Source organism: Callithrix jacchus, chromosome 17 (assembly GCF_049354715.1).
Source record: "Callithrix jacchus isolate 240 chromosome 17, calJac240_pri, whole genome shotgun sequence".
NCBI lineage: Eukaryota > Metazoa > Chordata > Mammalia > Primates > Cebidae > Callithrix > Callithrix jacchus.
Window position 1 is genome coordinate 70342241 of NC_133518.1, and position 18147 is coordinate 70360387.

Here is an 18147-nt window from a genome sequence, read left to right on the forward strand (position 1 = left end):
ACTTGAGGTAGAAATAACTGTAGTGGTCCTAAGAGATTAGATAAAAATGAGAACAGCCCTGGTACCTTTTATTTGGCTTATCCTTGTTTATCTGTCATTACTATGATGTTGGTATAAAATGGTGTGTGGCAAGATTCATGGATTTTAGGGGGAAAAGTCTTCATTTGAATGACAGGAAAATTGTTATAATACTATATTAAAAAGATATAAAAGTGTTACTTTAATTCTATAAATATACTTTTAAATATTTCTGTAAGCTCAAAAAGGCCTTGGAAGGAATGCACCAAAATATTAGTAGTGATTATTTCTGGTGCCGGGAGGAGCAGTTCTTATCTTCCTACTTAGATGTTTGTTCTTCAGATTTGATCCAGTGAGCCTATTTATAGTCATGAATGAATGGAGAAAGCATTTTAATCCTAGCTGATTTTAAAGAGCATAAAATAGCATCTTTGGAAGGTGAGGAGGTCAGTCGCTGTTGATGGGAGGGAGGTCTTTTTCTTGCCCACTCTGATGACTGCAGATAGCACGTTGCTAATAGGTAAAAGCTCATTAAGCACACACTGTCGACAGTGATAGTGGGACCCAGAAGGAATGGAAGAACCTTCAGGCTTGCCCACACGGATTTCACCCGCTTTGTTTCCAATGATTTTTATTTATTATTATGCTTTTATTAACTTGGACCGAGAGCACTGGGCTCCTGAAAGTCTGGGCATGAAACAAACCAGCCCTGATGCCTTCGTTCTGAGTTGTTTGTCCTACTTGCCTGTTGTTCAGAGTTGTGCTTCCCGCATATTTCAGGATCTGGGATGGTGGACACCCTCAGAAAGATTTTTGGCAGGAGGCTCACAAAATCAGTTGCCATTTCCAAAGCAGCGTCCTGATTATTTTCAGAGCAGAAAATCGGGTAGGGGCTTAGCAAAAGGTTTTATTCTAAAAGAAGAGATTCACATGATCTCATCAGCTGATGAGAACTTGTTCTGATACTATGTAAGAGGAGTCATTTTCCATGAATGGACCATGCACACCATAAAAATACAGCTCACATTGTACACATTGCTTCTGCGGGTTAAACCCTAAGTATTCCACCAAGGAGAATAAGCCCTAGTCACATTGTCCTAGAGACCATCACATTCCCTACCACCTGCAGCTTCCTTTTTTTTGAGATGGCTGGGGTGCAGTGGCATGATCTCAACTCACTGCCACCTCCCCCTCTTGGGTTCAAGTGGTTCTTATGCCTCAGCCTCCTAAGTAGCTGGAATTATAGGTGTGTACCATCATGCCTGGCTAATTTTTACATTTTTAGTAGAGATGAGATTTCGCCATGTTAGCCAGGCTGGTCTCAAACTCTTGGCCTCAAGCAATCACCCACCTCAGCCTCCCAAAGTGCTGGGATTATTACAGGCATGAGCATGGCACCTGGCCTGCGTCGGGAAGTTAATGGAATAGAATCAGAAAATGCTTTGTTGGAGGGGGTGGAGTCACCATGTTTGAGAGGAATAATGTAGCAGGTGGATTTCTGGTAATAAATCTTTGCCACTTGTGACTGCCCAGCCTAGATTACCAATCTGGAGAAGCCCTTCCAAAGAGGAAAATAGGCAAATAGGCCTTCCTTGCCTTTAGGTCTGCCACTAGCGAGGGAGAAGTGCTGAGCTTTGGGTTTTGATCTGCTGTAGGGGGAATGACTCTAGGTTGTCATTCAAATCAGCTTAAAGCTAAATGTTTTGGCTCAGGTAACTAAAAATCCAGGTAGGGCTAGCTTCAGGCGCAGCCTGAACCAGCAGCTTACACATTAAGAGGGCCTGTTTTTCCCTCTGTTCCTCTGCTTTGCCATCCACAAAGCTGGCTTCATCCACATGGGAGCCCCGTGGTGTAGATTCTCCCCTCACATTTGTAAGCATGGATGCGGTAGTTCCAGACCTCACAGCAGCATCCCACACTGTTCAGAGACCCGTGGCTGCTCCTGAAGGACAAGGAAGCATGTGTTTCCCAGAAGACATCTGCTGGTTTCTTTTTGGCTCCGACTATTTAATGTGCCTTTAGCCTGAACAAGTGAGGAACCGTCCCTGGAATGGGGTAGGGCCAATTCCACCCAAATGTCTTGGTTAAAATGGGGAAGTGGTAGCTTTTGAAGGGAAGTTTAGGGACACTTCCGCTAGAAAGAAGGGGAATGGAGGCTGGGCAAAAAAGGGTAGAACACCTCCGCACCTTCTGGAGGGATAAGGGAATGAAACTTCAGATTTTCTCGGTGGAATCCTCTGTGTGAGGGAGTAACTCTTAGCACAGGTATTAGTCAAGGTGACAGACCAAGATATTGCAAGAGACGTAATAATGTGACAGAGGACAAGAGACTTGTCTTCCTCTCACACAGAAGTACTCTAGTGCTTTGCTTTATGCTATTATTCTTGGTCCCGTGTTTGTTTGTTTGTTTCCTGCACCATCCCCTAGGCCTTGTGTCCCTCGCTGGGGTCAAGGCTGAGTTGCAAGGTTTTCAGCTCATGGAAAGGGGGAAGAGAAAGTGTGGAAGAGGCAACCCACTGTCTCGACGCCTCTGGGCTGTCAGTGGCACCTACTTCTCCGTCTCACCTCCAGTGATGAGAACTTGGTCCCTGGCCATTTGTAGCTGCAAGGACTGCTGGGAAACACAGTCCATGGCTAGATGACCAGTGACCAGCTTTCAAGTCTGTGATTACAGAGAAGTGGAGAAGGAACTTTGGCTGGGAGTTGGTAGTCTCCATCACAGCCCCCAAACCAAATTTCCTCAGAGGCTTTCCCGTTCTGAATGATGGTCCTATGACAGACATGGTTTCCTCAGAGAAGAATCTTCATCCAAGGCCTTTCATTTTGGGAACCAGCAATGCTTAATGGGGACTGTATCAGTAGGTAAGTTTAAGTACATATGATAGAAAACCTAAAATAACAGTGGTCTAAGCAAGGTCAGTGCCTGTCCATTTCTCCCTCAGGTAAAGAGGTTTGTGGTTGGTGCAGCATCACGGTGGCAGAGACTTGCTTGATTCCACTGTTCTGCCATCTCAGCAGGTGTTGTTGCTGTCCTCCTCCTGGTCCAAGGTGACTCTGAATTCCAGCCATGCCTTCACATTCCCACTGGCAAAAGGAGTGAGAAAGTCCTTCCAGGACATTTTCTAGAAGTCACAGGCAGGACTTCCATGTATGCTCCCTTGATCAGAACGTAGTCACATGGTACACCTAAGCCGCAAGGAGCGCTGGGAAATACAGCCGGCATTCAGGAGCCCACCTCGAAACTAGAGGTTCTAATGCCGAGGAAGAAGGCAGAGCAGATACTAGGTGCAGCGAGCAGCCTCTGCCAGAGACCGTGTGCCCTGGAGTCCTCATGGCCTGCCCTCACTTCTGCCATGTTAAACTAATCTTCACCCTTAAGGAAAGAAATCGTCATAACAGCTGACATGTGTTGAGTGTGTATCAAGTGCCAGGCAGTTTTCTGTATCATTTACTCCTCACGTCGGCACTCTCAAAGGAGAGATTAGTGTGGGATCATTTACTGAGGGGCCACGGGGTTGAGGGAACCAACAGGGGTTGGTGAAGTGCTCAGAGATTAGCAACAGCAGGAAGCCATTCCCACCCCTGAAAGGCTCAGGGAAAGAACATGTCACCAGCCTGAAGTGGGCTTAGCGACATGGCCTTAGAGAGAGGCTGCCTGGCAGCAGGAGCAGCTGTAGGATGAAGCCAAGCCGGAACTACTGTGAGCCTGGGCAGAAGAGGCCCGAGGAGACTGATAAGTACCCTCGACCTGTCTCTCCTCCCTTCTTTTCATCTCCTGACAGTGCCTCCCATTGGCTGAAGCCCACTGGAAGCCAGAGAACAAGGGAGCCTGGGAAACAGTTTAGAGAAAGCAGCCTCCTGGAAACAGAGTGGGGCAGAGAAGAGCAAAAAATGGATGGTGGGCTGGCGAGGTGGGAGAGCAACAGAGAGCAACCCACGCAGTGTTGTTAGGGATGCCTTTTGCAGGTAAGGCAGTCAGGGAGTGGAGAGGATAAATCACCTGCCCAGCTGAGACAGAGGCAGAACCCTCTGCTTCAGACCCCATAAGGAATAAGGAAGGCAAAGCAAACACACTTGCCTTCCTTGTCTATCTGTGCAATGCTCTGCACATAGTAGGCCTCTGGTAAATGGTCCGTGAGTGGAGCCGTGTGGACAGGCATTGTTTGAATGGCCCGTGAGTGGAGCCGTGTGGACAGACATTGTTTGAATGGTCCGTGAATGGAGCCGTGTGGACAGGCATTGTTTGAATGGTCCGTGAGTGGAGCCGCGTGGACAGGCATGGTTTGAATGGTCCGTGAGTGGAGCCGCGTGGACAGGCATTGTTTGAATGGTCCGTGAGTGGAGCCGCGTGGACAGGCATGGTTTGAATGGTCCGTGAGTGGAGCCGCGTGGACAGGCATTGTTTGAATGGTCCGTGAGTGGAGCCGCGTGGACAGGCATGGTTTGAATGGTCTGTGAGTGGAGCCGCGTGGACAGGCATGGTTTGAATGGTCCGTGAGTGGAGCTGCGTGGACAGGCATTGTTTGAATGGTCCGTGAGTGGAGCCGTGTGGACAGGCATGGTTTGACGTGGGAGGAGAAACGGTCTTCCCTGCCTTTTGGTTGCAGGTCGCCATCTCAGATCTCAGCGAGGCTGTGGAGGGTGCAGACCTGCTGGTGTTTGTCATTCCCCACCAGTTCATTCACAGAATCTGTGACGAGCTCACCGGAAGAGTGCCCGAGAAGGCCCTGGGAATCACCCTCATCAAGGTAACTCGAGTACATGCTACCCAGGGCTAGACGTTGGTTACCAGGAAAGTTCATTTTTTCATGCTTTCATGTGCTTGAGATTTGGAGCTGAAGGTGGGAAGTTTTTCATTCGTGTTTTTAAAGATGCCCGAAAGATCATAAAAAATAAGACTAGTTTAGCTCAGATTTAGAGCGGGCTGCTGCTTTCCGTTGCAGCAAACTAGCAGCAGCCGTGATGTGCGGAGCAGTGCCGCCCCTTCCAGTCCACTCTGGGGGCTCAGCCTGTCATCTGGAAACCACCAGCAGTTTGAATTAGCTGGGAAATTAATAACCATTAGTGCCCGTTCCTGGATATATACCCTAAAGCCTGTATTTTTAACCAGGAACCACCTCCAAAGGTCCACAGATTGAATGCAGGAAGTTCATGCACTTAAATGTGGAGGAAAAAAATCCTTGCATTCTAATTCATTTTAACCTCTAAGTGAAATGAGCATTTTCTTCATTTATGAAGGCAGGTCACAGCCAAAGTTTCAGTAACAGTATTAGCAGGATTGGAGACCTTGTTTTCAATAGGAGTCACAGGGCTCTCATCTCACTTTATACCTTCCTCAGATATCTCAAGGTATCGTTTATGCTTGTCACTACTTGGAAATTGTGGTAATTATTAGACCTGCCATGACATCTTTTTCTAATTGCATTAATACAGTGCATATATTACTTTATCATACATTTGTTTTTTAAACAAATTTCAATATAATTGGATTCCTGGGCTATTTTAGGTATTTTGTTTTATGCATATGAAATTCTGAGAATGAGTCCATAAACGTCACCAGACTACCAGGGGTAAGACCCATGTCGTTTAAAAGATTAAGAACTCCCGAGAGAGGCTGTCCCAGAGCATTTACAGGTGAATGTTCCTGAAGGCAAAGCAGAGCAACCCAAGTGTCATCAGCAAGAGAGTAGACAAATGAAATGTGAACTGTTTATTTTGGGATTCTATGCAGTACGTGAACAGAAACAAACCGGAAGGTTCACGCAGCCACATGAGTGAATTCTAAAGTGATAATGTGCAAGACAGCACATCACAGGTGAATGGCGCAATTCTGTTTATAGACTTGAAATACCAGGGATAATAACATAGAACATTCTTTAGGGACCATCCGATGTGGTAAAATAATCAAGAAAAGCAAGGGAGCAATGCGTACGGCATTCAGGACAGTGGTTCACCCTGGAGAGCTGGGGTAGGAGGAGGATGATCTGAGAGGAGACACACAGGGGACTTCAGTCATGTCACTCACGTTCTATTTCTTAACGTGAGTGATGATCACGTTTATTTTCTTTGTTTTATTCTTCCTTAAGCTGTACATACGCAGTATACACACTTACTCTTGTAAGTAGGAGATATTTTTCAAGTTGTGTCGCCATGGGATATCTGAATCTGGATTACTTATGAAGTCGCGATCCCATGCCTCTTTGATTTGGCGATTTGTTTTCTCCTAACTTCTCGACATGCTTGTAGGGCATAGACGAGGGCCCCGAGGGGCTGAAACTCATTTCTGACATCATCCGCGAGAAGATGGGCATTGACATCAGTGTGCTGATGGGAGCCAACATTGCCAACGAGGTGGCTGCGGAGAAGTTCTGTGAGACCACCATTGGTAAGTGCTGCCTGGGAGGGCCCCAGGAGTCTGGACGTTTGCTGTTTGAACATGTTCATGTTCCATTTCTGATATTTTCTGTAATAGATTCTTCCCTGTCCCTCTTAACATTCCTAAGTGGGCATTCAGTGGAGTGGGGGTCTTATGTAAGGAGGCTGTTTTGTGGGACTGAAGAGTTTTAACAACCTCCAGAATGAATATAAATGAACATGGCCAAGGAGACCATTCTGACTTGCTGTGATGCAGTAATCAGTTATCAAGGTTAAATATAAAAGTGCAAGGTTACTTGTACCAAGGAACAGGTGGCTACATCCATGGTAGGGGTCTCCTGGCCTTAGAAACCCAAATTTGTTGTTTCTTACAGATGCTAGTATCTGGATCCTCATTGATTCCAATGAGATCTAAAAATTGGTTGGAATGATCCCCACTTTCAGGTGAATAATAAGACTCAGAGAGTAAATCACCTGCCTCAAGATCACACACTACTGTAGAAGCCAGGAACAAATGTGGGTCTTATGTTTCCTGGAACAGTAAGCCTTTTCTACTCTTACACAGTATAGATTAGATACATTATTCTCAGATTCACGTAATGGAAATTTTCATTTCTTTTTTGTTTTTGTTTTTTTTTTTTTGAGACGGAGTTTCGTTCTTGTTACCCAGGCTGGAGTGCAATGGCACGATCTCGGCTCACTGCAACCTCCGCCTCCTGGGTTCAGGCAATTCTCCTGCCTCAGCCTCCTGAGTAGCTGGGATTACAGGCACGTGCCACCATACCCAGCTAATTTTTTGTATTTTTAGTAGGGACGGGGTTTCACCATGTTGACCAGGATGGTCTCGATCTGTTGACCTCGTGATCCACCCGCCTCGGCCTCCCAAAGTGCTGGGATTACAGGTGTGAGCCACCGCGCCCGGCCTGGAAATTTTCATTTCTTTTAAAAGGGGCTTTGAGAATTCTCAAGTGTCCGTGTACTATATTAAAGGATGCTTTGTTTGAAGAGTCATATTACTGTATTTTCAGATGCTTTGCAAAAGTTTATCTACCACCGCAGAACTTACTTTCACCCTTGCCAAACCTGCAAGCAGCATGAATCATGTCTCCTTGGCAGCTCTGTAAGAGGAAGCTCTGAGAGATGTCAGGCTCTCTTGCGTGAGACGAATGCGCAGGAAAATGCTTTGGATTCTTATACCTGCCTATCGATAGGGCTTTTAGGGTTTTTTGGAATGTTCTACTTAATTTTTATTTTTAATTATGGAGGTATTTTACATGATTATTGTGGAGGATAGAGATAATCAAAAGAAAGCCATTTAAAAATTTCGACAATTTTGTTATCCTTGTTTCTATTTGTACAAACGATTATGCTTGTAGTAAATCATATACTGTTTAATAATTGCTTTATTTGCTGAATATGTCCTTTCAAAGTCTATTAACATACTGTATATCCTCACAACTGCACAGCATTCCATCAACAATTCCATATATTTGGACACAAAACTTTTTTTGAAATGTAATATTTTTTGGAGAAGAGAGGTATCACAAATAATAGAAAGAAGAAAAGAATAACATGTGATATCACCTGCCCAAGTTGTCATTTACAAGGGTGATACAGACACAGGTTTAAAAAAAAATTCAAGGCTGGGCAGGGTGGCTCATGCCTGTAATCCCAGCACTTTGGGAGGCCTAGGAGGGCGGATCATGAGGTCAGGAGTTAGAGATCAGCCTGGCCAACATGGTGAAACTCCGTCTCTAATAAAAATACAAAAATTAGCTGGGCGTGGTGGTGTGTGCCTGTATTTCCAGCTACTTGGTAGGCTGAGGCAGGAAAATCGTTTGAACCAGGGAGGCGGAGGTTGCAGTGAGCCGAGATTGCGCCACTGCATTCCAGCTTGGGCAACAAGAGTGAAACTCTGTCTCAAAAAAAAAAAAAATTCAAGCACCATGAGAAGGTGGAAAAGTAGAACTAAGATTGTAATTTCCTACCCATTTCCCTCTTCTCAGAAGGAATCACTGTTAGCAGTTTCTTTTTTGTTTTTTATAATTTCAACTTTTATTTTAGATTCAGGGGGTACATGTGCAGGCTTGTACATGGGTATACTGCATGATGTTGAGGTCTGGGTGATGACTAATCCCGTCACCCAAGTAGTGAGCAGAGAACCAAATAGGTTGTTTTTAAACCCCTCTAGGAGTCCCCAGTATCTGTTGTTGCCATCTTTATGTTCATAAGTACTCAATGTTTAGCTCTCACTTGTAAGTGAGAACATGCAGTATTTGGTTTTCTGTTCCGGTGTTAACATGCTTAGGATAGTGACTTCCAGCTGTATCCCTGCTACAAAGGACACGATTGCCTTCTTTTTTAATGGCTTTGACTGTTAGCAGTTTCTAAATATTCTTCTGGAAAACATTTGTGTATATATGTATGTTAGTATTTACATATATGAATGTGTCTTATTCTTTTACAGTTAATTTTTTAATTCATCTGCAGATTAAATGTAGCCTGTGAAATTGTTATGTAATTACTTATATTTTTCCAAAAAGATTATTAACTAGTTTCTCCCAGCTCAATCCTGTTTGCCAATAATCCTTTCCCTGTTCATTCTGTAAGGCTAAGTCTTCATCTCCAGTCCCTGATCCAATCCTGGCTAGGACTCTAGCCCTGTTTGTTATAAGAAAGTTTCCAGTTGGGTTCATTAGGCTTTTTTGGTTTGAAAAGACAAAAAACACACAGTTACATTTCTTTCCCTCTGGCATTTCTTTACCCAGTGCTTCTATGCCTTCTCTGTGGGTTGGACTGTGGTAGGCACTGATGACCTGAATTAAATTAAGTAAAGCATTTCTGGGTGGAGTGGCTCACACCTGTAATACCAGCTACTCACGAGGCTAAAGCTGAGGATCTTGTGAGGCCGAGTTTGAAACCAGCCTGGACAATGTAGCTGGGAGTTTCCAAAAAGGAAAAAAAAAATTTTTTTTGATTAGCCTGTTGTGGTAGTACATACCTGCAGTCCCAGCTACTCAAGAGACTGCTGTGGGAGGATCACTTTCAGCCTAAGAGCTCGACAGAGGCTGCAGTGGCTCTGATCACGCCACTGCACTCCAGCCTGGGTAACAGCAAGACTCTTTAAAAAAAAAAAAAAAATTAAGTGAAACATTGAAAGTGAGCTAGAACATGAAGTTGTTTTATGTAACCTGAATTAATTAATTTTTAGAAGTAGGGTCTTGTTTGAATTCCTGGCCTCCTGGGGTCCTCCTGCCTTAGCCTGACAAAGTACCGGGATTGCAGATGCAAGCCACTGTGCCTGGCCTCTAACCTGAATTTACTCATGAGAAAATATCAAACAAGCCCAAGGAAGGGACGTGTTACAAAACAACAGGCCTATGACAGTTCTGACTCTTCAAAAAAGTCAGTGTCATGAAAGACAATGAAAGGCTAAAGGAGTGTCCCAGATTAAAGAGGACTAAAGAGATATTAGCAAGCCAGGCGTGGTGACTCACACCTATTATCTCAACACTTTGGGAGGTCAAGGTGGGAGGATTGCTTGAGTCCAGGAGTTTGAGGCCAGCCTGGGCAACATAATGAGATTCCGTCCCTACAAAAAATATGAAGATTAGCCAGGTGTGAAGGCGTGTGCCTCTAATCCCAGCACTTTGGGAGGCTGAGGTGGGTGGATCACCTGAAGTCAGGAGTTCGAGACCAGCCTGGCCAACATGACGAACGAAACCTCATCTTTACTAAAAATACAGCAAATGAGCCGGGTGTGGTGGCACACGCCTATAGTCCCAGCTACTCGAGAGGCTGAGGTGAGAGAATTGCTTCAGTGTGGGAGGTGGAGGCTGCAGTGAGCAGTGATTGCACCACCGCACTCCAGCCTGGGTGACAGAGCAAGACCCTGTCTCAAAAAATAAAAATAAAAGATGAGACATGAACACTAAGTGCAGTGTGGGATCCTGGACTGGGCAGGGAGGGCTGCTGTGGAAGGCAACGCAGAGGTGATTGGGGAGATTTGAGTGTGGATTGTGTGTTAGATAATATTATATAAACATTACATTTTCTGTATTTGATCATTGCAGTGTGGTTACCCAGACATCCTTTGTTCATGGCATAGGGACCATTTTAAATTATGGTAGGTTTGGGAATCGTGGCCCACTTGAGTCTTCTGTGGAGGAACTAGAAACGGCAGTTTCAGGCTTCAAAATCCTATCATGGTGAACTACAGTGCCCTCTTGTGGTGAGGTCTCCCTTCATTCTTGGGGCATACCACTGACTGAGGCTTTTATTTTGTCACTTCACAAATATTTTTCAGATCGTCTTATGTATCAGGCATGGTGCCAAATGTCTAGAATACATAAGCTCCTTGTGGAACTGCTAAGCACACAAACACATATGGAATCACAAACTAAAATAAGGATTTTGAAAGAGTTTTATTAAATAGGTTAATTGCCTCTAAAACTTGGTGTGACAGAGATTTTCCTGGCCTTGGTTTACACTGACTTTTGGGCAGCCTTGCCACATGGCTGTCTGGCATTACCTGTTCTGTATAGACGGCCTGAGTCCCTGCTTGCATGCCACTGTTTGTGACTAGGTTTTTTGTTGTTGGTGGTGGTGTTTTTGAGACAGAATCTCACACTGTTGCCCAGGCTGGAGTGCGGTGGCGTGATCTCAGCTCACTGCAACCTTTGCCTCCCAGGCTCAAATGATTCTAAGGCCTCAGCCTCTGGAGTAGCTGGGAACACACACACACGCACACACACACACACACACACCACCACCACCAACACACCTGGCTAATTTTTGTATTTTTTGTAGAGACAGGATTTCGCTATGCTGACCAGGCTGGTCTCGAACTACTGACCTCAAGCAATCCACCCACTTCAGCCTCCCAAAGTGCTGGGATTATAGGCATGAGCCACCACGTTGGCCTCTGACTGGTTTGATATTAAAAATAAAGTTAATGGACCTGGTGCAGTGGTTCATGCCTGTAATCCCAGCACTTGAGAATGCCAAGGCAGGTAGATTGCTTGAGTCAGGAGTTTGAGACCAACCTAACCAACATGGCAAAACCCATCTCTATTAAAAATACAAACATTAGCTGGGCATGGTGGTGTGTGCCTGTAGCCCCAGCTACTCAGGAGGCTGAGGCAGGAGAATTGCTTGAGGCTGGGAGGTGGAGGTTGCAGTGAGCTGAGATAGTGCCACTGCACTGCAGCCTGGGCAAGACAGCAAGGCTCTGTCTCATAAACAAATAAAGTTAATGCCTCTTGTCTATGATTTAAGATAATAAATTTTATTTTATTTATTTATTTTTAATTTCATTTTTATTTCTTTTTTTTTTTTTAAGACAGGGTTTCACCATATTGGTCAGGCTGGTCTTAAACTCCCGACCTCTGGTGATCCACCTGCCTTGGCCTCCAAAGTGCTTGGATTACAGGCATGAGCCACTGTGCCCAGCCTAAGATAATAAATTTTAAAAGGTACCTTTGAGAAAACATGAGATTTTTGTAAGTCAGGCTCACTTCTTGGATGGACACTGTGTTATTTGCAGCCACAGAGGAACCCATAGACCCTACTTTGTATCTATGGCAAGCCAAGAGTGTGCCTTCCTCTGCCCAGTCCTCAGTTTGCTCACCAGCAACCCAAGCTTCCAGCCGCAGACGGCTGCCTTTAAATGACTCGAGGGAATGGCTGGTCTGCAGAGTTCAGGGGCATCCCTTCACTTTGGAGGCACTGAGCAGTGGGAGGAGAGACACGGTGAGCCTGTAATATGATGTAGGGGCCAGGAGCTGGTTTACCCAACCCAGATGATGCAATAGCCTTGCACATAGTCACCGAGACAGCCTGGTGGACTGTTTAAAAAGGAAGAGAACAGTTTGCACAAACTGACATAGTTCTAATGTTTGGAAAAGGGGAACTCAGCTAAATGACAGAACAGTAATGCTACAGAACAGACAATGTGTTCCTAAGTATTGGGTGTAGATACTGTGTTTTATCATGAAACTTCAGAAAACAAAAATAGAGAGAGCAGTATTATGAACCTCACATTCCCGTCACCTGTATTGAGAAATGATTAACTCCTGGCCAGTCTCATTTCATCCACTCCCCACCTTCGCTCAACCTTCAGATGGCCTGGATTATTTTAACATTGTGTCACTTCTTGGTATAATTTTAATTGTTGACAATCACGCTTCTTTGTCAACAATTTTAATTGTTGACAATCCTGCCCAGGCTAGAGTGCAGTGGTGTGATCTCCGCTCACTGCAACCTCCGCCGCCCAGGTTCAAGCTATTCTCCTGCCTTAGGTTCCCAAGTAGCTGGGACTACAGGTGTGTGCCACCACCTGTAGTGGGTGCACAGAACCCACTACATGATCCACCCACCTCCATCTCCCGAAGTGCTGGTATTACAGGCATGAGCCACCGTGCCCAGCTGACAATCATGCTTTTTTTGTGCTTTCGAAATGTACAGCCTCTAATTCTGATGTATGTTTGGTTTTTGCTTGTTTTATCCTCTCTCTTCCCATCCCCTAGAGGCGGCATAGGATAGAGACTCAGAGCATGGGCCCTGGCGGCCGGAGCAGTGTATGGGTTAGAATTTGGGCTCTCCTCCTACCAGCTGTTTGACCATGGGCTTTTCTGGGACTCTGTTTCTCTGTCTGAACATGGAGAAAATCATAAGGGTGCAAATGTCAGCTGACTCCATCATTATTACATGGAATCTTTGAGTGCTTACCGCTGAAAGACTGTTTTCACATAGGATTCTCATTTAGCTGTACTGTAGTATTCCACTTCCAGTGAAGCGGAAGCTGAAGGAGGTTATATCAGAGGTTTTCACACTTGTCTACCTCTTAGAATCGCCTGGGGCGTTTCAAAAATGATTGATGCCTGCTCCACTCCAGAGATTGTAATTTAATTGGTCTGAGATGAGGCATGGGCTTTGGTGTTTGTAAAGATCTCTGATGATTGTTCTGTGCAGAAGACAGGCTTGGGAACAGCTGGTTTCCCACCTCGAGGCAGGCAGAGCCCAAGTGCTATAGTATTCAGTGTGCCTTCTGCTATCTCTGTGTGGTGACATGATTTGGGAGCCAGGACTTGGCTAGTAAACCTTTTGATTCTGATTTTCAGTTTCTCTGGAGCTGGGTAGGGTGGATTTGATGAGCCTCACCCTGAACACCACCAGCCACAGCAGATTTCACATCAGGCTTTGTGTATAAGACTTTATCTTTGTTTGTTTTTATATTTTAATCAGAGGTTTCCAAAACAAAAAAAAACTATGATAAACATGTCAAAACTACTGAACATCCTCACATCCCAGGCACTATCCCAAAGGAGGGGAATATAGTGGCAGCAAAAACAAGTAGGCTGACAGCATTTCCATCTTCTGAAATTCAGAGAAAGCAGATGATGAAACCACATATATGTTATGTTATGTTCCCAATTTTGAGAAAAACCTTTTTTTTTTTTTTTTTTTTGAGACAGAGTCTCACTGTGTCACCTACGCTGGAGTGCAGTGACACGATCTCGGCTCACTGTAACCTCCACCTCCAGGTTTTTTTAGTAGAGATGGGGTTTCATCACCTTGGCCAGGCTGGTCTTCTGACCTCCAGTGATTCACCTGCCTCAGCCTCCCAAAGTGCTGGAATTACAGACTTGAACCATCATGTCTAGCCAAGAAAAACTTTAGAGTCACATTCAGTCAGTCAAAAATGTATGTCAAATTGTAATAATGATCACCTCTATTGGAAAAAGGATATTTACTTATTTCTGCTCCTATGTATTTTCTAAACATCCCATCGTGAACATATGTTACTTTTATAGTAAGCAGAAAGTTATTTTAAAGTGTATTAGGTGTGAAAATTAAGATTAGAGACTGCTATTTATATATTGTTTTGTTTAACCTTTTGACAGGCAGCAAAGTCATGGAGAATGGTCTCCTCTTCAAAGAACTTCTGCAGACTCCAAATTTTCGAATTACTGTGGTTGATGATGCAGACACTGTTGAACTCTGTGGTGCTCTTAAGGTAAAATCAGCCTGGTGATGGCTACTGCAGGGGAGGAGTTCTCAAGCAAGGCCAATGTTAGCATCGTTGAGTCTAATGCTCAAGAATGGGCCCTGTGTTCTGTGCACCCCCATCAGCGAAGAATAGTGAATCGAGAGCCTTGTTTATAACTTCCTGTTTTGCTGCAGCCTTTCCTGGGTAGTTCAGTTCCTCTCTTACTCGTGGCTTGCTTCTACTTGTAAATATGGGGGAATTGTGATGTTTTGGTCTTTGGGAAGTTGGCGGCATTGGTATTTGGAAAGCATGGGATTTCCTTGATGGTAGGTTTCACCCAGGAGCAAATGATTCTATTCATTCATGTTTTTCTCCTACACTGCATTCTGAGCAGGAAGAGGACCCTGTTCCCTCTGAATTATGCTACTCTACTAGTTTGGCTGGTTGGCTTTTTTCTAAGGAAAAAAGATAATCTGCTGCTGGTAGAGGTTTTTCTAAGAATAGTTTTGTCTCTGCCCTCTAGAGGGAGAAGATCTGATTAAAGAAGCGCCCTTCATTGGCTAGTGGCCTGCGAAGTGATTCACCTGCCTCAGCCTCCCAAAGCGCCGGGAGCTCCCCACACCTGGGCCCCTGACTTGTTGGCTTCTGGCTTTTGAAGCCTTAGGCACTGTCCCTCTCTCTGCCAGGACCTGGGGAACAGCCAGCAGGGAGTCGTGCTGCAGCAGTTACCTGCTCCTTCCCCCTCACAATCCAAGTTGCCTTCAAGTCACTACCATCTACAAAAAAGAGTGGGGGGAATAGGGGAAAGAAAAAGTTCTCAATGTGAATGCTCCTTTTGAGCCACTTCTGAGTCATCTCTTTTGCAGCAAAAAGCCACTCTTCAGAAATCTGAGCACCTAGGGAGGGGGTTAGGCAATCCACCAGTCATGTCTTTACTGGGTGGGAGTTGCAAAGGTAGAAAGAATGCCTGTCTGTGCTTTCTCCTTCATTGTCTACCTTTTTTTCTAGTTAGAAGTTAAATCCACTTTCTAGAATTAACATTGTGTATATATGTATGGCCACGATATACAGTGAGCATTTTAAAAAATTAAAGCCAATAAAAGGCTTGGGCTCCTGGGAAGCACACATGCATGTTTTGTGGGGCATTCTTTGCATTAGCATTGCATTACATGCAGGTCCACTTATCCATGTAAGACGCTGGCTTTGGTTGCTTTGTTTATTTTTGTTGGTTGAGATTTTTATGTGTTTTTAATAGTCCTTCATTAAACTAATTACCACTCAACAGCAGGGGCATCATGAATGCCTTATTGCTCAGGGCCGGTCTGAGCTGCTCCAAAGCTATTTTTAAGTGACTGGATGTTTTTGGTGTTCTTGGAGAAGCTGTGAAACCCTGCCCAGAACAAAGAGTGTTGGGTGAGAAGAAGGAGTCTAGATTGAGGTGAGGGCTTTGGAAAAGCTTCTGCTAATAGGAGCCCATGCTGGTCTTGTGTCTGAACTTAGAATGGCTTTCATTTTTGCAGGCAGGAAGACGGTAAGTGGATGTGCTTCCTACCTTGATGGAAAGTGATTCATAGGGGATGCAGGGAGGTGGGGCATCCTCCCTTCAACTTCCCACCCAATCTTTTAAAACGAGATCAGTTACCGTCATTTCTGTCGGCTTGCATCAGAGCTGAGATTTTTGAAAATGGAGAAACAGGCACTTTTAGCAGTTATTAAATCCAACCATTGTCCTGTACAGATAAGGAAACTGAGATCCAAAAAAGCAAGTGACTTTAGGGCAGCAAATACGGGCACAGTCGGAGCGCAAACTCGAATTTTAAGACTCTTAGCCCGGTTTCTTTGGTTACTATGTACAACTTGACTTTTCTGGTTAGTAACCAGGCAGCGTAAATAAAAGGAAGCTCTCTCTCATCAGAGCCTGCCAGAGCAAGGACACATGGCCATATGTTGCTTTCATTACAGAAATAACAGTGATGGGTTTTCCCCCCGACTGTAACAGTCATATTCCTCGTTTTTACACAACAGAAAGGTTTAAAGAAGGAAGTAAAAATCAAATCCCTAACCATCCTATACCCTGAAATAACCTCAATTCATGTTTGTTGTAAACCCTTCCAGTGTTTTTAGTGTGTACATATGTGTTTGGCTCCTTTTGAAAACAAAAACTAGATCTTACTGTTTGAGCAGTTTGATTTTGCGTGAGTGTGTGTGTGAGTGTGTGAGTGTGTGTGTGAGTGTGTGAGTGTGTGTGAGTGTGTGAGTGAGTGTGTGAGTGTGTGTGTGTTTTGTTTGTTTTTGAGACAAGGTCTCGCTCTGTTGCCCAGACTAAGTGCAGTGGCACAATCATGGCTCATTTCGGCCTCAACCTCCCAAGCTCAAGCTATCCTTCCACCTCTGCCTCCTGAGTAGCTGGGACTACAGGCACATGCCACCATGCCCGACTAATTTTGTTTGTTTTTTGTAGAGCTGGGATCTCACTGTGTTGTCCAGGATGGTCTTGAACTAGGGGGCTCAAGCGGTCTTCCCACCTCGGCCTCCCAAGGTGCTGAGATACAGGCATGACCCACCACGTCCAGCCATTGATGTGTTTCACCTTTTTTACATTAACAATCTTTAGTAATATTCTCCATACTAGCCAAATTACAAAATGTACATTATCTTTCTGTACTCAAAAATGTAGAGCGTTTGGCTTACTAGGAAAACATCTCTCTACAAGGATAAAATAGAAAATTCAAAGGATTTATGCATGGTCATTTGTATCAGTGCCTCTTACTACCTTCAGAATGTCTTTCATGACCTCTTAGCTGTATTAATCTCTTAGTAAGGATATCTTCTTTTTTAAAAATCAACTTTAAGTGTAATTCATGTAACTAGGCTGGGCACGGTGGCTCACACCTGTAATCCCAGCACTTTGGGAGGCTGAGGTGGGTGGGTCACTTGAGGCCAGGAGTTTTAGACCAGCCTAGCCAACAGGGCGAAACCCCCTCTCCACTAAAAAATATAAAAATTAGCCAGGTGTGGTGGTGCATGCCTGTAATCCCAGCTACTCAGGAGGCTGAGGCGGGAGAATCGCTTGAACCTGGGAGGCAGTGGCTGCAGTGAGCCAAGATCGCACCACTGCACTCCAGCCTGGGTGACAGAGTGAGACTCTGTCTCCGATTAAAAAAAAAAAATCAAAAAGCGTAATTCATGTAATCGAACTGCAGCTATTTAAAGTATGTGATACCGTAGGTTTTGAGAGTTGTGTGCGTGCACTCGTGAAAACCACTTCCACAGTACACAACGTTTCCACTATCCCCAGACAACTCCGCATGTCCCTTTGAGATCCTCATCACCCCAGCCTCCAGTCGGACAGCCACTGATCTGCTTTTAGATGCTATCATTTGCATTTTGTAGGATTGTTATAAGCGGAATTGTACAGTATGTACTATTTTGTGTCTAGCTTCTTTGATCAGAGGTATATTTTTGTTTGCTTTAATGTAAATTTTAAGAGGTGTTTCATACAGAAAAGTACAAAAATCATAAGTATATAGTTTAATTTATGTTATCTTTTTTTCCCCTCTCTGAGAGGGGTCTTGTGTTCTGGGCGCAAGCTGTTCTCCTGCCTTAGCCTCGCTAGTAGCTGGGATTATAGGTACACACCACAGTGCCTGATTTATGTTGTTGCTCTGTGTGTTTTTAAATAGTCCAGCGGTCTTTTTTTTTTTTAACCACTTTTTTTTTTTTTTTTGAGACAGTCTCTCCCAGGCTAGACTGCAGTGGTGTGA

The 18147-nt window shown here is 44.5% G+C and overlaps 1 protein-coding gene across 1 annotated transcript in view; it reads left to right on the plus strand.

The window, feature by feature from the left end:
- The window catches only part of GPD1L (glycerol-3-phosphate dehydrogenase 1 like), a 62149-nt gene that overhangs the window by 25506 nt on the left and 18496 nt on the right, over window positions 1-18147 (plus strand). Inside the window, exons 3-5 of the mRNA XM_008983957.5 lie at window positions 4626-4766; window positions 6265-6403; window positions 14298-14410. Coding sequence (XP_008982205.3) covers window positions 4626-4766; window positions 6265-6403; window positions 14298-14410 — 393 coding nt within the window. The remainder of the gene's footprint in view (window positions 1-4625; window positions 4767-6264; window positions 6404-14297; window positions 14411-18147) is intronic.